This window comes from Aulonocara stuartgranti, assembly GCF_965226115.1.
Source record: "Aulonocara stuartgranti genome assembly, chromosome: 6".
Lineage (NCBI taxonomy): Eukaryota > Metazoa > Chordata > Actinopteri > Cichliformes > Cichlidae > Aulonocara > Aulonocara stuartgranti.
Genome location: NC_138944.1, coordinates 36,002,528 through 36,023,297, shown reverse-complemented (window position 1 = coordinate 36,023,297; position 20,770 = coordinate 36,002,528). Strand labels below are relative to the sequence as shown.

Genomic DNA, 20,770 nt, shown 5'->3' with positions numbered 1-20,770 from the left:
CTGTCTTCTTTTCTCCATCACCGGGTCAAATTGGCTTCTCTCTCTTTCTTTCTTTACTGTTCTTGTCATCCATACTCATTCTCGCCGTATCATTTCCACTTGTTCTCGTTTCCACCGCTGTGTCCACAAACCACAGGAAACCATCTAAACACCTCAGTAGATTTGACTTAAAGGCTTTGATTTGTAATAATACCTTGTTTAATGAACGCACAACTTAAAATTACCAGAACAATAGTATCAAAGTGACACCCCACCCCCACTGTCGTTTTGTAAGCTCTTTCTAAAGGAGGCTATAAACCTTTTCTGCGCGTGTGTCCCTCCCTGTTATTGGCCTGTATTCTAACCTAATTTCCTAGAATTTATGTTTTTGTTTTGGCTAAATTGCAACAGCAAATGTTTTTTGTTTTTTTTACCTTAGACATAGCCATCATGCTGTCATCCGTAGCGTTTTGAATTTGCACTTTGAAGCCTTGCTATGTCTTTCTCCAAAATCTTGTTTTTCAGTCCCAGAAGTGACCAAATTTAGACAAAAGCATGGAGTGTAATTCTATTAAATAAGGCTATGAAATTTTCATTACAAGGTACATCTACAAACCATGTGACAGGAATGTCAAACTCATTTTACATCATGGGCCACATGGAGCCCGCTTTCATCTCAAGTAGACCGGACTGATGAAACTCTTCCTGTTAGTGTAAATAAGTTGAATCCCTAAGATATCTTAATATAAAAAACTAAGTGCATGGCTCTTTGGGCTTAAATTGTAAGAAATAAATGTGCAAAATCACATAAAAACCTCTGGTGGCTCATTGGCCAGACTGTTCTGTAATTATAAATCAGAAAGCTTTTTGTTAATTCACAGAAAATAGCCTTTTTTAACTGTGGAAACATATAAAAATAATATATAAAACTTAACTTTCTATACTAGTGAAAAAAATGGGTGTGTATCCTAGAAACACTGATACCTGCTGGAATTTCATCCAAAACAAATTTTTGGTGCAATCATAAATACTCAGCTCAACAGTTAGACATTTTAGCACGCAACTCACTTTAGGAGCCAGCCCCAAGTGGTGGGTTAAGGAAATGCAGAGCCTAACCAGTAAATTAAATCTATAAAAGATGCATGTAGCTACAATTACACCGGCCATTGTTTTGAAGCCTCAAGATGAGCGTTTTTGCCATCAGCAGGAAAGCCTGTAGAGCGATCAGTAGTCCTTCTGTAGGACTAGAGAGTCCCAGATATATCTGGGACTCTCCACCATTTGACCATTTGACCATTGACCATTGACCATTTGACGCTTTTCTTTGCAAGCTCCTTTGACGACTAGAAGTCTTTTGCGTCCTGGTGGCCTTCAGATTAAATGTCACATTGGCTTTTTTTTTTTGCACCTGATCGAGGCAAAGTCATGTGGTTTTGCAAAATTTGCAACTCCCACGGGAAAACTTATTGTTCTACACCTTACAAACACCGCTGCAAAGCTTCTGAGCAAGTGCATTCTGTGGCTGTTACACATCTGGTGGTCAGGAAAACCCATTGTGTTGAGTCTGGTATCTTTTGTTTTGTCACCCAGAAAATGTAGAATATTTGCAAGACTCTACTGGTGTGGTTGTGTTGCTACACAGATGAAGGTGAAATACAGGCTATTACTATAGATGTGCCTTTGGGCTAAATTAGGCAACTTTCTATCAATAGATAATGTCATAGATAATCCCACATTGAAATGCAAGACAAAGTATTTTGTGATATTTTTACATGAGAGTCGTCGGCCTCAAGAAGAGACTTTATAGTCCTTCACAGATCACAGGTGTTTAACTATATTTAACTTTATTCCGCTTTTTAACGAGCTCCCCTTTCTGTCATACATCATTTTACTTGGCAGAATACCAAAAACATTTAATCATATGTCAGTCATTAAACTAAAAGGACTGCTGCCTTTGCTATTATGCTAGTGTGCATGTGTGAGATCTTGTGCGTGTCTGTATGTGCAGGGATATTGTTAATTCCCAACACCTTTGGCCTTACTTGGCTTTACTCTAATACTCTAAGCTGCCTGGAGTCAACTTCAAAGGGGAATTCCTATTGATTATCGATTTAGTCCCACTCCCTCACACACACACGCACCAACACAAACCCTGTTGTGCAGACACGAAGAACTGCCAAGGCTCCGACTCAGTCAATCAGCAAAGAATTGAATTGTCTTATGTTTTCTGTCACAGGAACTGAGTTCATAGTTAAAGAGCTCCTTCTTGATGGACAACCTCTTTTCTGCACTGGCTTTGGCAAGCCTCCAGTGCCTCCGGCCTCTGGTTTTTGTCACCCAAAGTGGCCCATCCACTTACTGTTAAGATCAACTGAGCTATTTAGTTCCTTGGCACCTCAATTTTTTCTTCACTGATATTGGTATATGGGTACACAAATCACAAATAAATGTTTAGCTATAGATTTCAGGCATAAACAAGCATTTAAAAACACAGGACTGAGAACGCTTGATTTTCAGCCCAAGATAATTTCCTCTGGTCACTTTCATGGCTCATTTAACACTCCTGGTGTTTGCTTGTGTTACAACATGTAATATTGTGTTCTGCTAGCAATGTCACATGTCCAAAGTGTCTCACATAGCCTCTGTCTACTGCCCTCGTCTCTTTCAAGAAATCCAAAACGTGACAGCTGATTTTAACAAAAACGAAGCTATGTGAAACGTATCGGAGACACGTCCATTAAACTTTAACAAATTCAGGATTATATCAAAAATAATCCTAGCCATGTAATACTTAAAGTTCACGTTTCATGCTGCCAAATCGAAACATCCATTTCTCCTGGAGAACCTAACAGCGCATGACTGAAAAAGAAAGAAAGAGGTTTGGCTGGGCACTCTGCCGGGAGATGCCTGTCAGTATGGAATGAGTGAATGTCTTGTTGTGTGATAGTGAAGATTTTAAGAAAAGGTCGCGATGCTTCTCGATGTCCATGAAACCAAACGGTCAGACAACCGAACACGTTCTCTCCCACCGGTTTCATGTTTGACGTGCAGTTCAAAGTTTCTCTTTTCCTGCAGAAGAAGCGACTGTCCGCACAAATGTTATGTGTATGATTTTTATACAAGGCCGTATCATATGTTTTTGTTTTAGTTTTCCACACAGAAGTTATGTTTAAAAGATAAATTAAAGTTAATGAAAATGTCCCTCACCCCACCTCATCCCTTTATCAAATATAATTGTTGAATAATTTCAAAGGGTTTGGTAAGAGCTCTTTGTTTCATCCCATCAGTTCTCCACTTGGTGCTGAGATGTTTTTCTAACGTTGTGTTTTTTTTGTCATTCCTTGGATCAACTCTAGGGGGAATAACAAAAGTAAAGACATCAGTACAATCAAATCCCTTCGTGTGCTGAGGGTGCTGCGACCTCTTAAGACCATCAAACGTCTCCCCAAGTTAAAGGTAGAGCCATTTGCCCATCACTTTTATTTTCCCAGGTAACATTATACTCACTGAATACTCACTGAATTCCTCGACTGTGACAAAATTGCTGAAAATGTGTCCAAAAGAGGGAAAAACAACATCTGTCTGGGGATCATAATCCTACAGGTTGTAAACTAGCTGAAATGTGTTACCCCAAAGTGCAAAAACACTGTGATGATTTACAGACTTCCTGGTTTTAATTAACTATAGTTAATCACCCTTAACCGTGGGGCACATGGCTCCCCTGAGCCCGGTTCTTGTTAAAAGGGACTTTCTCCTTCCCACAGTTGCCATGTACAGTTGCTCAGACGGGGTCATTTGATTGTTGGAAATTTCTGTCTATTACTGTATCATCTTTATCTTACAATATAAAACCACTTCAAAACTGTTGTTTTGATTTGGCGCTATATAAATACAAACAAATTTAATTACATTTTAAAAATCTTTTCTAAAAGTTGTCTCTGCCATCTCCTAAGAATTTTCAGACGGCTTCATTACATTTGTAAATGTCTCCATCTCTGCCCTGCAGGCTGTCTTCGACTGCGTGGTCAACTCTCTGAAGAATGTGTTGAACATCCTGATTGTCTACATGCTCTTTATGTTCATCTTTGCTGTGGTGGCCGTTCAGCTCTTCAAAGGTCACTTCTTCCATTGCACAGATGAATCCAAGGAGTTTGAGCGCGACTGCAGGTGGGTTCAGATGTTCTCTGGGGAGGCGGTCTTTGGTTACCAAGAAATAAATGTTACAGTCTTTATGGCTATACTGCCACCTAGAGGAGCTTGCTCGGCATCATAATACATTCTGCTTTTTTCAATAGGAAAATGCCATTACTGAACACTGGGCCAACCAACCAACTTATTATTATGTCAAATATAAACAAAGCAGAAATATACCTTTAAGTATGAGTATACATATAGCTATGGTGCTTTTGTGAACGTACATTTTTACATATTGGCTAATGTTTTTCATGTGTTTGTATTATTTAAAAAAACATGTGCCATCTCACCAGGGGCGAGTACTTGGTATATGAGAAAGATGAAGTTAAAGCTGAAAAGCGGGAGTGGAAGAAGTACGATTTCCACTACGACAACGTGGCTTGGGCCTTGCTCACCCTCTTCACCGTCTCAACTGGAGAGGGTTGGCCACAGTGAGTGGATTATAAACACACACAGAAACCCACACACAAATAATAAACTCATTTTTTGATCAAATTTGTTACTGATATACAAATTTTACTTTGTGACAGCGAGAGTTTTACTTCAGCACACAAAAAGTTTCTTTTCTCTTAAGCAACGATCGTTAATATATGCATTTCACTGCATATCGTACTCTGTATGACTGTGTACGTGACAAATAAAATTTGAATTTGAATTTTTGAATTTGGTGCTGCTGTATGTAAATAAAATGTAAAACTGAACTGAATGAGTGAAACTGAGCCACTGGGGATGATAATATATGTATCAGTACATTTTTATTTAGCCTTTTTCCTCCATCTCTCCCTTTTTTTAGGGTGTTGAAGCACTCAGTGGACTCCACCTCTGAGAATCAGGGCCCGAGCCCAGGTTACAGGATGGAAATGTCCATCTTTTACGTGGTGTACTTCGTTGTCTTCCCCTTCTTCTTTGTAAACATCTTTGTGGCTCTCATCATCATCACCTTCCAGGAACAGGGGGATAAGATGATGGAGGACTACAGCTTAGAAAAAAATGAGGTGTGGAGAGAGATTAAAGTTGCTTTGTGCTTTTTCAGATGTCTTGTCCCAAAAGTAAATTAACCGTAACACGCCTCCCCTCTGTTCTCCTCATCCAGCGAGCCTGTATAGATTTTGCCATCAATGCCAGGCCTCTGACTCGCCACATGCCAAAGAACAAACTGAGCTTCCAGTATCGTATGTGGCAGTTTGTGGTATCTCCGCCCTTTGAGTACAGCATCATGGCTCTAATCGCGCTCAACACCATCGTCCTCATGATGAAGGTAGAAGTCGCCCTCTGAGTGAAGTATAATGCATCATATGTCACTAATGCCGTTCTCATTGCTTTCCTGTCTATGTGTGTGTCTGCAGTTCGAAGGTGCATCGATGGTCTACAATAATGTCCTGAAGAACCTCAACATTGTGTTTACCACCTTCTTTTTCTTGGAATCAGTGCTCAAGATCATAGCATTCGGCCCTCTGGTGAGACTTTAAATGAAAACGACCTGCACACAAAAACACACTTTCCTTATGTAGGCTGACCCAGTCTATATGCACCAATATTTCATCCTATTATTCATTAATAAAGCAGGTTATTTTGGGAGGCAGATCTAGATCATGTTTTTCTGGAGAAACCCAGAGTGCACCGTGTGGAGCAGTAGTCATGCTAGCAGCCTCCTTTCGCCCTGTCTCTACTGTAACATCAGCACTATTGGATGGGGGCTCCTTACCTCCTTCTGGCTTTAGGTTGTGAAAGATGCAGATCTTTAAACATCTCTCGTTTTGTTGTCTTTCTTACCTGACAGAATTTCTTCAGAGATGCCTGGAACATTTTTGATTTTGTGTCTGTCCTTGGAAGCATCACTGACATATTAGTGACAGAATTTGGGGTAAGTGCTGTACGGTGTTTGGCCCAAATGAACAATAAAGAATGATTTGTCGAATATAAAAGAGGCTCAGAGGAAAAGCCAGCTTTTTTGCACATGTGGTGACTGGCCTTTGGAGACGTCTGTGAAGTCCTTAAAATGAGGCAATCACTACCCAAGGCCTCACTGAAACCACTAACAGACAGAATTATTAAGTCATGGCCTGTATTAAAGCAATTTATTCATGAGATATTAAACTATTTTAGATGCAAGAGATATTCAATATTAAGGCTTCAGCAAGACTATGAGGAATCCTTCCATAAATCTTGCTTAGCCTTCTGAAGTCATCAGTCCATCATAGATAAATAATAGCTTCGGACTGATTTTTGGACTTGTCAGAGATCATTTATTAAAAGTAATCTGGATCAGTAGGTTGCAACCCAAAAAAGTGTCCTCACATTATATAGATGCACATTTGCAAAAGTGGGACTTAAAGAAAAGAAGGCAGTCACTGGCTGCTCCTCCTATTATGGAAGCTACGGTAGATGGTGAACATTGTATCACGGTGCAGCTGTTGTTTCTAGCTCATTTTGAACCTGTCTTCAGTGAGCAGTCTCTCGATGTTACCTGTGAGTTTGTTGGTACTTGTATGTGTAATAGTATGTACATATGAGTTAATATAAGTGTGGATATGAGACCAGTACTTCAGTAGAAGTTTCAGCCTCTCTTCACTGTCCAGCTGTTGTATCATTTTTGCTTGGTGTGTTTTGAATTTGGCATCAGGCTTTCTTCTACTAAGTCTTCCTCTCATTCACACTGACTAGATTAGCAGTAACTGTGCTAAGTACTGCCGTCTAGCAGTGTTTGCAGATGATTAAAAACACCCTCTGGCCGTGTTGGAGGGGCCACATTTGTATGTGAACAGGCCTTAATTGACACCTATGCTGCTTCAAACAGTGAACTGATTGTTTCAGACAGCTGATTGATTTCTTGTCAGGATGCTGCCAGGTGGTAGCAGTTGAACTGCTGGTTACTGGCTTCGCAAGTAAATTTGAGTGTTCATACTAGCTAACACTTACTTTTGTTGTGAATTTTCATACATAGCCAAAAACAGCTTTTGGTTAAAGTTAACTGAGCTGGCTGTATATTTACAGAAAGAAAAAAACCCAATAAGATTATTATTTTTCTCTTTAACATCTTGGCTTGCTTTGTGTCTGGTTCATTGTTAAAGATTTGACATATCTGCTAAACAGAATGGCACGAAACACCAGTCAACTCAAGAGCATCCCAGACATTTTCAAGTTAATGACTAAACACTAATGTATGTAGAGGTCGATTCATTTTTGTCTAGTTTTAGGATCTGGACAAATAATAACACTTCAAGCAAATATCCGGATTCTTCCGTTTAGTGTTTTAAAAGGAAGCTGTTGTTTCTTTTTTTCTTTCTTTTGTACAACACCAATACCAAAAAAGTTGGGTCCCTGTGTAACATGTAAATAAAAACAGGGTGCAATGTTTCGCAAATCTCACAAACCCATATTCTAGCTGCTTTGTCTGCTTTGTCATAGTTTCATCTTGCACCCATGTTGTAGTCACAGCCCTGGCTTTGCTCACCTGAAGATAGTTGGCTTCAAAAGGGAGAGGAGTTCTTGTAGCTTATCTCTGTCAGTGAGGGCTTGTATAAGTTGTGAATCATGCACACCTACTCCACTAGTGTCAAAGAATAAAAAATATGGAGCAGCAAATTGCCTTTGACTTCAAATAAATGAACTTTGGTTAATGAAAGCTGGAAAAGAAGAGAGGCTGAACTTACTCTTTCCCAAATGAACTGCTGTTGTCTTGAAGTGTTTCAGTGCTTTTGTGATGACGCCCATATTGATTCTGTCTTCCTCTTCTATCTCTTCACATGCTTTCTTTAAACCTCTCTACTTTGTTGGCGCCCTACGCCCCTCCCACTCCCTCCTCCTCTGATAAAATCCATCCAATCAAAATGCACTATGAAATCCTTCATCGTGTTCTCCATCCATGCTGCACCATGACATGTGGTGGTGGTCCTGTGATGATGATGATGATGATGATGGTGATGGTGTGTGTTCCATGTCCAAATAAAACACACAACCAACACCCGCCAACCCACCCACTTACCTTCTCCCCTCCTCCCCCAAAAAATATCTTTCACCCACTCACATTTTACTACAAATGAAAACAAAAATCCTCCCATTCCTCTTTCTACATATTGGCATATGTAGAATCCGGTTGGTTTGTAATTTATCTCTCAAAAACTTTCTCCTGCATCTTCATTGACTGTGCACACCCTCGATTCATTTGTTGCTCCCCAGTCACCTGCTCTCTCATGGCCAGTCTTAACCCTGAACCCAGTGCATGCGCTTTCTGGATGTTGGACTTTTAAACTCTCTGAACTTCCTGGTCACAGTACTTCACTCATCCGTGGACTGAATGTAAAATAGTTCAGGTGGCTCCTGGGATGAAATTGATCTGTGAGGTCGATGGACATTTGTCCTCCAAAAAATTAAAGGAACACTTTAAAAACACATCAGATCTAGGTGGGGTGGGGGGGTGGGGGGGCATGCTGGATATCTACACTTATAAGGACTAATGTGTTTGGGGGGGGAAGGATACCACATTAATATATGGAAATGAAAATTATCAGGCTAAAGAGGGTTGAATTAAAAGACACTATAAAAATAAATAATGAGGCACGCTAGTCTATTTTAGTCAATTTTGCCAAAATTTTATTGCAGCAGCTCGAAATAGTACTCAGTAGTTTGTTTGGCCCCCACATGCTTGTATCCATGCCTGACAATGGTGGGGCTTGCTCCTGATAACAAAATGTCCTGGGGGATCTTCCCCCAGATCTGGACCAGGTCTGCGACCACTAATCACAGTCAGTTGCCGTCTTCGAAGCAAGTTAGGTGAGTCAAGATGGACTCAGTCAACTATCATTTTACGATTAAATGAGGTCACGTTAGCAAATTCATGCAGACTATTTTTAATAATACACCATGAAAATCACAAATCTGTTAATATCTACATACAGTGCTGTAAAAACATATTTGCCTCCTTCTTGATTTCTTATTTTTTGCATATTGGTCCCACTTAAATGTTTCAGATCATCAAACTAATTTTAATATTATACAAAAATATAAAATGCAGCTTTTAAATGATTATTTCATTCACTAAAAAACATTATTCAGACCTATCCTGCCCTGTAAAAAAACGAATTACCCCACTAAACCACACTAGACACATTATTTCTGTATTATTACAAATAGATTACATGTATTTGCTAACTTGACCCCAATAAATAGTGAAAAATGATTGCACAGTGACTCCATCCTATTGCCGTTCTGTTAACATCTTGATGCACCAAAGTTGCTCCAAAAACAGCAGCTGACCATCAGTCTAGTAACCATTTTACAGGCAACAAGCTCATAGCACATGGCCACCGTGTCATTACACCTGGGCCAAGATTACCAGGTGTTATCTTTTATATAGTCTATAGATTCATCCATAAAAGTTCCAGTAGTTTGGTAAATTTCTTGCCAGGGTTACTGATTAAGAACACGAGGTGGACAGTTTAAAAAAAATATTGCTTACAAGGCAAAGCCAAACTTTTTTATATTTGAATTCTGTAGTTTGAGATGTCTGTGTTCCTCACAAGAATGTATCACACACAAATGTATCAGAGTATTAAATCTTCAAATACAGTTAAAAGTACAATCTGCACCAGTGGCCCTCTCTGGACTGCATGTCGGCCAGCTCCTTTCTCCTAAAGTATGCTGCCTGAACTGAGGCTGCTCTCTGGTCCTTCTCCCACGCCTTCCTCTATACCACTTCTTCCTCATCCTCCTCTTTTTGCCTTGCCTTTGAACGACAAAATGCCAGAGCCTCACCAGAGTTTGGCTGTTGTGTGTGAAATATTTTCTCTGTGTGACATGCCAAAAAAGCAGAAATAGGCTCAGTACAAATTCCCAAGGGCATTGGCAAAGATCCCGGCAGTAAGAATCACATATTTTACATTTAACTTATCAGTTCTTTTCAAAAGGGAACAAAAAATACCAAAATCTTTAGGACATACAGGCATCTATATCGTAATGTCACTCTAAATTAAGGTTTGTCAAATACTGATTGGTTGTTCTCCTCTAGAGACAACAGAGAGCAACCTAGCTTCCTCTAGATGGGAGCAAACTCAAGCCATGCTCTGTTAGGGTTTGTCATTATGTGTGTGTGTGTGTGTGTGTGTGTGTGTGTGTGTGTGTGTGTGTGTGTGTGTGTGTGTGTGTGTGTGTGTGGTTGACAGGCACATTGCACTATGCTCCATCTGATGTGGCCTGCTTGCCCCCACCCTCCCCAGAGATCAGTGCATTTTTTTTCTCTTAAAAAAACTGTTTTGTTGTATCAGATTGGATGATGACCTTTAAACTCGTACAACTCTTCTTCTTCTTTTTTTTCCTTCCTCCTTTTTCCTTTCTGTCTTTTTTCCCCTTCAGCCTTTTTACTGAGAGCCGTTATGTTTGCAGTTGCATTCATTTAGTTGGTTTTGACTTCCCTTCTCTCTTTTTCTTTGTCCTCTCTTTCTTCAAGTGTTGATTTTGTTTTTTCTGTTTGTTAGAGGAATGCTGTGCAGGTGCGGCATACTCGGTGAAACTCACTGTGTTCTCCCTTTGTGCTCTAGAATAATGCCTTCAGTTTGAGCTTCCTGAGGCTCTTCAGAGCAGCTCGCCTTATAAAGCTGCTGAGACAGGGAGAGACCATTCGCATCTTGCTGTGGACCTTCGTCCAGTCCTTCAAGGTATTCAGTCAATAAATGACACAATCAAAAGGTATGCACATGTCACAATACACTTAATGGGACTAAAAAGTGTTTCCTATCTGCCATGCTAGGCTTTGCCATACGTGTGCCTCCTTATTGCCATGCTGTTCTTCATCTATGCCATCATTGGCATGCAGGTGAGTACTGCTTACAGAGTCCTGAGATTTTTACATTTGATGGGTTGGGACAGTTAAATGCTTCAGCAACTGTGAACAACACAGAATTTGTTCACAAAGGATAGAAGTGTCTATCCTGTATCCAAAGGTTTACTTACATTACACATCATAGAAGTGCAAGTAAGATAAAAAGAGGTTAAATTAAAGATCTTCTTGTGCAGTCACAGTGCGTCTCATAAAACATGTCATATACATATACTCAGAACCGCTAAGGGAACACTCCATCATCACAGTGTGACACAAGTCAGTTAAACTTGGGGGATATCAGGCTGTCCGCAACTCAGCGGAGTGGAATAAAATGAATGGATGGAACTGCCAAAAATATTGTTGCATCATAACTAACTAGACAGATTCATATAGCTGATGTTTGACTTTGTGTTTAACTGTGATGACCACGTGTTCCTTTAAGTTTTTTAAACATCATAGTATAAATTGCACTGCAAAGTATACATACTAATCTCAAATCAAAGGCAGGGTGAGGTAATGAGCTGCTTTAAGCTTCAAAAAGTCATCACAAGGGTTTCATTATAGGTTTTGTATATAGACGTAAAATCTGCAAAATAAGCTGGCAAATAAATACTGCAGTACAATATTAAAAATGCAAGGTGTGATCAAAATGTTTGCTGTAAGGTTGTCTGCTTCCAGCGGTGCTGCTGTTTCTGGATGCCACTGTGGGAGTGTCACTTTTGCATCTACTTTTTTGGGTCGAAATCGTCACATCTCAACTTAAATTTGCTTTTGAGAAAGAGGATAAAGTTGCAAGGGGGGAAATCAAAAATCTCCTGCCTGTTTAAAGTGCTGTATACCAGTGCGGTTCAGTTCTTTTATGGCTAATCTTCTCCCTCACATGTCTCTGGACAGTAGAAATCTGCACTGACATTCTGACCCTGTAGGATGAATTAACAGTGCACAGCCCCATGCATGTTGAACAAGCATCCATATTGTTGTACCTCTAACTTGAAGAGATCCAATCCAAATGAAGCAGGAGCGGCTGGTCCTGGCTCAGCTTCGGCACCTGGTGAGCTCATCACTGGACCCACTTCAGTTTGCCTACCAGCCTGGCATTGGAGCGGATGATGCCGTCATTCACTTCCTACATCGTTCCCTCGCTCACCTGGAGACCGCTGGAAGCACTGTGAGAGTCATGCTCTTTGATTTCTCCAGTGCCTTCAACACTATTTTTCCCTCGGTCTTGAAGGACAAGCTGGAGAACTCAGGAGGGGACCATCACCTCACTACCTGGATTTTGGACTACCTCACTGACCGACCACAGTATGTGAGAACCTCTGCAGTACGGGGGCCCCACGGGGAACGGTTCTGGCTCCGTTCCTCTTCACCATCTACACTGCAGACTTCTCCCACAACTCCACCCAGTGCTTCCTGCAGAAGTTCTCTGTTGACTCTGCAATAGTCGGCCTCATCACTGATGCAGACGACAAGGAGTACAGAGGACTGACCCAAGACTTTGTGGACTGGTGCCAGCTGAACTACCTCCAGGTCAACACCAGTAAAACCAAGGAACTGGTGGTAGACTTCCGCAGACACAAGCATCCTCCACTGCAACCACTGAACATCCAGGGTATGGACATTGAGACTGTGGACAGCTACAGGTACCTTGGTGTTCATCTGAACAACAAACTGGACTGGACTCATAACTCAGACGCCCTCTACAGGAAAGGGAAGAGCAGGCTGTACCTGCTGCGGAGACTCAGGTCGTTTGGCGTGGAGGGCCCACTGCTGAAGACCTTCTATGACTCTGTGGTGGCGTCAGCCATCTTTTACGGTGTGGTCTGCTGGGCTGGCAACATCTCTGCCGGGGACAGGAAGAGACTGAACAGGCTGATCTGGAGAGCCAGCTCTGTTCTAGGATGCCCTCTGGACCCAGTGGAGGTGGTGAGTGACAGGACAATGGTAGCTAAGCTGTCATCCCTGTTGGACAACATCTCCCACCCCATGGAGGAGACTCTGACAGCACTGAGCAGCTCCTTCAGTGTCAGGCTGCAGCACCCACGGTGTGGGACGGAGAGATTTCGCGGGTCTTTCCTCCCCATTGCTGTCAGACTCCACAACAAAGACTCCAACTGACCAAACACACACATCCACACATGTGCAATAACACTAAGTGCAATACTCTTTTTCTGACAAAGTTGTATTTTTACTCAGTTGTATTAAGCATTTGTATTCTATTTTTATCCTATTGTATATTTTATTCTATTTATTCATTCTACTGTATATAGTATTTTATTTTTTTTGTATTCTATTCTGTACAGTTGTGTACAGTATTTTATTCTTATTGTATTCTAATTTTTGCTATATAACTTTTGCACTGTCCACTTCCTGCTGTGACAAAACAAATTTGGGACTAATAAAGGTTATCTTATCTTATCCCTGGAGTCTGTCCACAGATGCAACAGATGATAACGAAGGGGGGATCATCCAAATTAAACCTTGTGTATTATTTGTTTGCTTATTTGTTTCCTTTTAACGGTTTAGTCATAATGCAATACATATGAATAAAGAAAATGTTTTTAAAAATGGAAATATTTAGTAGGAATAAAACTTAAACGACGAAAATGATGTGCAAATTGACAATTAAAAGTCGAGTGCTGCAGAATATCTATTGTTGATGTGTTAATGTGCTGAAAACGCTGCAACAAGGCAGTTCCTGTTGTAACGACGTTGCCTAAACTTCTTGATTTTTCCTTGTTTGACTGCTGTTTGTGTGTAGTTGTTTGGGAACTTAAAACTAACTGAGGATGATGGAATCAATGAGCACAATAACTTCAGAACCTTCTTCATGGCCCTAATGCTGCTGTTCAGGTAAGACTTTACTTCCTCTCTTCTTCTCCTGTTGACGCTCAGTCTTTTTCTCCTTAGAAGCAGGACAGTAGCACTGATGTGCTATTGTATATGTTATCATATCTTCTATATTAATAATCTTCTTTGTTCATATCAAGTCGTGTACAATGCCCTCTTTTTTTAATGTCTCTCATAGGAGTGCTACGGGTGAAGCGTGGCAAGAGATCATGTTGGCTTGCCTGGATAGGAAGGAGTGTGATCCTGAATCAGGGAATGATAAAAAAGAATGTGGCAGCACCTTCGCTTACACATACTTTGTCTCCTTTATCTTCTTGTGCTCTTTTCTGGTGAGAAAACCCACTGGATACACTTTTACGCAGTTGATCAAAATATGGGTGATAGAGCAGGTCGCCAATCACAAGGTCGGTGGCTGCTTCAGTCGATGCGTCAAAGCATTCTTGGGCTAAATACTGAAACCCGAAAAACTCCTATGCATCCACCAGAGTGTGAATGTTAGTTCAAAGTGCTTAGGTATAGATAAAAGCATTGTATGAATGTGTTTGATTAGGTGAAATTTGTACTAGAAAGTGCTTTAAGTAGGGCAAGAAGGCCACTATGTAAGCATTTCAGTCCATTCCACTCACCCGCCACTTTGTTAGGTACACCTATTCAACTGTTTGATAAAGCAAATATCTAATCAACTAATCAAATCACAGAGATTGAATGCATTTAGGCATTCAGACGTGGTCAAGAAAATCTGCTTAATGTGTCAGACACTTTGTTTTTGCCAGATTGGCTGGACGGGGTATTTCAGAAACCTCTGATCTACCGTGATTTCCCCATACAGCCATCTTTAATATCTCTAATATATATAATAAATATTCAGTGCGTTGCAGTTCCCTGGGTACAAATGCCTTGCTGATGTCAGACATCAGAGGAGAATCACCAGTCAGCTTCGATCTGATTGGAAGGCAAGAGTAACTCAAATAACCAGTCATTACAACCATGGTGTGTATGAATATCTGTGAGTGTACAATACTTCAAATCTTTGAAGCAGAAGGCCACAACAAGTAGCACTCCTGTCAACAGGAAACAGGAAACTGAGGCTATAACAGGCTCAACAGAAGTGAATAAAATGTTGCCTGGACTGTTGATTTCTGCTGTAACAATAAAATGGAACATAAAAGCATGGATCCATCCAGCCTCGTATCACCAGCCACTTTGCTGCTTCCAGCAGTATAACATGCTCAGATCATCTCAAACTGGTTTCTTGAAATGAAATCAGTACATAAATGGCCTCTGCATTCCTCAAGCATACGCTAGAAATAGAGATTTGTTTAATGAATGTGCAGCTGATAGATCTGCAGCATCCGTGTGATGCTGTCGTGTCAATATGGACCAAAATCTCTGAAGAATATTTCCAGCACCTTGTTGAATCTGTGCCAGATCTGAAGGCAAAACATGGGTCCAGCCCAGGGCTAACATGTACCTAATAAAGTGGCCAGTGAGGGTATGTTATTGTTTGAAGAAATTCTTTACATCACTGTGTTTGCGACATACTTGTTCCAGATGCTGAATCTGTTTGTGGCTGTCATCATGGACAATTTTGAGTACCTGACTAGAGACTCTTCCATCCTGGGGCCTCATCACCTGGATGAGTATGTAAGGATATGGGCCGAGTACGACCCTGCCGCCTGGTGAGTGACACACAGGTGGACTCAAATCCACACAAAAATACAACTAAAACACACACTGCACACTGTTGGAAAGTTCTCTGATTTTACAGCGATATACTATTATTTTACCGTGTACCTACACTAACCTCCAAAAATGGCTTCTTAGTGTAAAAAACCCCTTATAGTACTGTATTATATTAAAGTCTTACAAAATAATACTGTCAACTTTTTGAATACCATTGTACTGTTACCATTATAATGCTTCCAGGGTAACGTCCATATAAACAGGGGTGCACATAAGTGGTCCGCAGCTGAGCATTCTATGTCAAAATAAAAGACGCGCACCAGATAAGAAGTTGCAGCGCGTGTTTGCATACATAAGATTTTCTGGAGGAGGACAGACATTTGTTTAGTATGCAAACACAACAATATTTCTCAGTTTTTCCACATGATAAAAAAAACATGGTGCTGTTGTAAATGAAAGCAATCTTTCAGCATGACTCCAAAATTTAAAGTCCAAAATTTATGCCTCCTTCACATTTTCCAAAGTTGTCCAGTGGGTCAGATTGGTGTGTTTGCCAGGCCAATTCTGGCCCCCGGGCCTTATGTTTGACACCCCTGATCTACACAAATGTATAAATAGTCTTTTGCTGAATGCAAAATAACATCTTAACCCCTGACTTTCTCTCCTGCCCTGAAATGGGTAAAGACTGCTGTCGTGCCGATGTCTTATCCAAGAAGCGTGCAGATCAAATGGGATCTACAACGTGTGATGATAGTTCAGAGTGGGACAGTTAAGGCTGGCCTGCTTGAGCAGTTTCCAAGCATCTATTTCTCTTTTTCCTCTCTCTCTCTCATAACTTTAAATGCCTTCTCTTCCAAAGTTGAGATGAATGTGACCCTCCCTTCTCCCCTGTGAATTTTGAGCGTGCATGCTAAAGATGATTTTCTGAATCTTTCTGCTTTTTTTTTCTTTTTCTTCTTTCTGCTCCCTTTGTATTTCTTTTCTCTCTCTCTCTCTGTATTTTGTGTGTTCCCTCACCTAACCTCCCCTCCTTGTATTTTTCTTGCAGCGGGCGCATACATTATAAGGATATGTACAGTTTATTGCGAGTTATCTCCCCTCCTCTGGGCCTTGGCAAGAAGTGCCCACATAGGGTGGCCTGCAAGGTTTGGACCAAACCCCTAAAGCACAAACTTAAACGCAACCTGCTCGCCTTTAAGAGACTGGAATGAATGTTGCTCTCTATCACTCTTAAAACCAATTTGTTCTTACTTCAACTTTTTGATTTCCATTGGTTTGAGTTTTTTTTTTGGGTTTGCTTTAAGCTCATTTCACCATTTAACCATTTTTTTGGTGGGGGGGGTTCTGTTGTATATGCATTCTGACATGACAATGAGAATGTTTGGGACAATGCAGAAATGCACACACACACACTCACTCTCTTGTACACACTCACACACACACACTGATACCAGTGTGTGAAGCATGAGGTGGTGCACTGCACTTGCTATTGTCTTCTGACTGAAAGCTGGGGAAAATTACACTGACATGTTTACTTTGAATTCAGGATTGTGTAAACATTAGACTTTAGACTCCAGTCAGCCATTGTGTTTTATTTCTGCTTGCTGTCTAATTTTGCCTGGGCAGAAAATGGTTGAGCGATGTGCATTGTTCTTGTTTGAGTTGGGGTTCGGGTGCGGGAGGCAGGGGTTATTACAGAGCCATACAAAGAGAGTTTGGTCTGAGCTTAACAGCCAGTGTTTTCCAGCCATGTGCCACAGGAAGTCAAACGTGTGCAGACTTTGATTGTACTCACTGAAGCAGCTCATTCAGGTGACAGACACTAGTTAAACTAGCAAGTACGAGCTCTTGTTGCTAGCTGAAATGAAAAGTTGCTACATCTTTAACTTCCATGGCACATGTTTGGGAACAGCTGTCTTAACCTGTTTGTAATATTACATTTTAAAGCCACTATGTGTAGTCTTTTGTGCATTTATACTGATAGATTACTCACACAAAAATCGAATATATTTCTTTAAAATAGATCACAGAAACACTAAAACATTGTGTTTTATGTCACTAGGAAAAAACGCCATAATTCAGCCAAAATCTGTATATAAAAGATGGACAAAACCACCAAGTCTTGTTATTACGCCTCAATTATAGAAATATGGCCATCTTGGCTTTTTGAAATCATTGCTACATTATAACCTAGTGTTAACAAGGTGTGACCAAACATTATATGGCTATATTACATACACAAATACCTGCCCATTAACAGTAATTCCACAAAGCAAAACTGGAGCCAGGACCGCTTAGAAAGTTTTATGTACAATTAGTCATATAGAGAGGCATATTATTTATCAGGTAGTTGCATTAACCCTCTGAGGTCAAAGTCATCGTGTATAGCAAATCTAACCCTAAACCCATACTTTGAAGAAAGGCAAAACAGTCTTTTTGATATATTTTTGATTGTCTAGCCTTAGCGTTATGGTCATCACCAATGATGAAGGTTAAAAGTGTGCCAACAAATCTACAAACATTTCCCTTCAGCAACTCCAACTAGTTTATCATAACTTGGTCGGTATCTCTAGAAATGTAGCAGCATGTCACATCAGCTCAGGTCACAAGGCTGTGAATGGCCCATTCTGATCAGCATTTGTTTATATGGATTTCCAGTTACTAATTTTTTAGTAACTGGAAATTAATTTGGTGATTGAGAATGGAAGAGAGGAAACTTCACTGCCACCTGGTGTTGGTGGTAAAATTGCAGAGCACGGGGATAAATGCTAACAGCATTGTCTACTTGTATAGTGTGTATGGTAGGCTCTACATTTATTCAAAGTCGAAGTATAAACTAAGATGGATTTTCTCAATAATGGACTGGAGTCAGCCTCAAGTGTCCAGTTGAGGAATTGCAGTTTTTCTTCACTTCCTTATTGGGTTGTCCTTGTAGCACAAAAGGTTGTTTCAGATATAATGGTAAATGATAAATATAATGATTGAAAGGGTTTTTTTTTTTTGAGTAGCTTCTTTTCTAAACCCTTCTTAACTTGTATGGACTTTCAAACCAGTACACGTAGTGGCTTTAAAAATTAGACACACCAAAACCAGTATTTAGCCTGTTACATTACCTTTATATAAAATGCACCCTGTACTTTTAGCACAGTAATATCGAAGTTAAACATACTTTTGCAATACTTTTCCTAAAGCTAAAAGGACTAGCTACTATTAACTAGTTTCATAAGACAACAAATCAGCTATCAAACGACCTCCTATAGTTCTTTAAGTATAATTTTCATGTAAAATCAATCTGCAGGAGTTGGGTAACTGTTATCTGAAGTACTGTGATGAGATGGCCAAACTTGCTCTGTTTGTGGCTCTGGTGTGTGGGGGACAAAAAAGAAAGGGGCAGGGTGTGTGTGTGGTTTGGGGCGAGGACTCTTGACATTAAAAATAGTCTTGTGTCCACCAGGTACCTCTTAGTAACTGCTTGTGTCGGCAGAGGTTCGTGGGAAGATTTGTTAGTCATACCGTTTACATTTGCTTTTTGAAGCTACTGCTAAGTAGCCAGTTGAAGTGAACTTACAATTTATTTTTAATTCACATTGTAGTATTTAACAGTTAAAAAACCCAAACAATCTGCATCAGGCTGCAGATATGTGTGTTCACAATGTTACACCTTTCCATTTGTTAAGTTGTTCTTGTCCTCTATTGACTTAGTTATATTTGAGTTGTGAGACGTCTAATATGTCTGTAGTATGAGACCTGTTGTATACAGGGTGTATCGGAAGAACCACCCAATTTCAAAAGGCTATATTTGTTTAAGTAATAGACATAGAACTTTGTAGTAAAGTTTTAAATACATGGCTGAATAAAAAGCTTTACTTACGATGTTCACAAGTGCTCGATGTGTCTCCCTCCGGATGCATAACATACATCCATATGATAATCAAACTCATCCTATACTTTTGCGAGCATGTCTGGAGGCATGGCAGCCTCTAGCAATTACGCAAAACTCTCAAATCCACTCTTTCTAACAGTACGTCTTTTGATTATTACTGCTGAACAGCTGCGAAATTGAAGTACTTTGAAACTGAATGGTTCTTTTTGAGGTGCTTTGTACCCTTCAGTAGATATTCCACTTCATTCAACCTAAACTAATAGGTACAAGCTATCTGGACAGGCTAATTCAGTTGCATTTTATTGTATTATAAACAACTAATGGTTCTCAAACAACCAAAACTTTTTGAATACCTTCTACTCAGCTGCTACCCTTGTTGTAAATGTGTCGTGACCTTTCCCATCTTGAGGGAGGGCTCCCCTGAACATCTAAAGGCACAGCTGTGAGTGGAGGTTCCTGGTGGAGACTAAGCCTCAATAATGGACTGCATTGACTTGTCACTGTGACTCACTCCGATCTCTGCAGCGGTGCTTTCTTTGCCTGCTAGAAGCCCCGCTGCCAGTTCTATCCGAGCGGCGAAAGAGGGCACCGACTTTTAACGAAAAAAAATACCCACTCAAATCCCCTTTTCGACTCGCATAGAACGGTATCTTAATAGCAAGTAACTAAACTAAATAACACCTCCTCCAACCCTCCCCTTCCCTAACCTTTCTCCCTGCCTTCCTCCCTTCCCTCCTCTTCTCTCCACTAACGTTACAATATATCAAACTAGAAGCCACGTAACACACCCCCTCTTTCTCTCTCGTTCTCTTTCCTTCTCTTTTTCTCTCACCACAGCAACCACATATCCACAGTGATCAAAACAATAACCTCTGTGTATTTGTTTCCCCCCCTCTTCCTTTCCTTTGTCGGTTTCTTTTTATTTCTCCTCATGTCTCCCCCGAACACACCTCTGTCTGTCTGTCTCCGTCCTTCCCTCTTAATCCTCCTCTTCCTCCCTCCCCCCATTGTTTTTCTTTCTTACGTTTTTACGTCGTCCGTCTTTGTTTTGTCTGGTGTGGGTGTGTTGGCGTATGGGGTGTTGGATGCATGTGCATATATGGTGCACGTGTGTGTGTTTGTGTGTGCGTGTGTGTATGTGTGTTCGTGGCCACTCCAGCGGCCGGATCAGTTACACAGACATGTATCAGATGCTAAGACACATGTGTCCGCCGCTAGGCCTCGGGAAGAGGTGTCCCGCCCGGGTCGCCTATAAGGTAGACTCGCCCCCCACCTTACCCCTCCACCCCCCTCAGCCACCACCCTCACCTCCTCCTCTCCCTCCCCTCTCCCATCATTCATTTCTTCCTCCTTTTCCCCATCCA

The 20,770-nt window shown here is 40.7% G+C and overlaps 1 protein-coding gene across 1 annotated transcript in view; it reads left to right on the top strand.

Annotated features, from left to right (window-relative positions):
- The window catches only part of cacna1ab (calcium channel, voltage-dependent, P/Q type, alpha 1A subunit, b), a 147,694-nt gene that overhangs the window by 94,490 nt on the left and 32,434 nt on the right, over positions 1-20,770 (top strand). Inside the window, exons 26-38 of the mRNA XM_082535931.1 lie at positions 3,336-3,435; positions 3,986-4,146; positions 4,467-4,604; positions 4,967-5,168; positions 5,267-5,431; positions 5,520-5,630; positions 5,954-6,037; positions 10,710-10,826; positions 10,919-10,984; positions 13,752-13,843; positions 14,019-14,169; positions 15,392-15,519; positions 16,572-16,668. Of these exons, the coding sequence (XP_082392057.1) occupies positions 3,336-3,435; positions 3,986-4,146; positions 4,467-4,604; positions 4,967-5,168; positions 5,267-5,431; positions 5,520-5,630; positions 5,954-6,037; positions 10,710-10,826; positions 10,919-10,984; positions 13,752-13,843; positions 14,019-14,169; positions 15,392-15,519; positions 16,572-16,668 (1,612 nt within the window). The remainder of the gene's footprint in view (positions 1-3,335; positions 3,436-3,985; positions 4,147-4,466; positions 4,605-4,966; positions 5,169-5,266; positions 5,432-5,519; positions 5,631-5,953; positions 6,038-10,709; positions 10,827-10,918; positions 10,985-13,751; positions 13,844-14,018; positions 14,170-15,391; positions 15,520-16,571; positions 16,669-20,770) is intronic.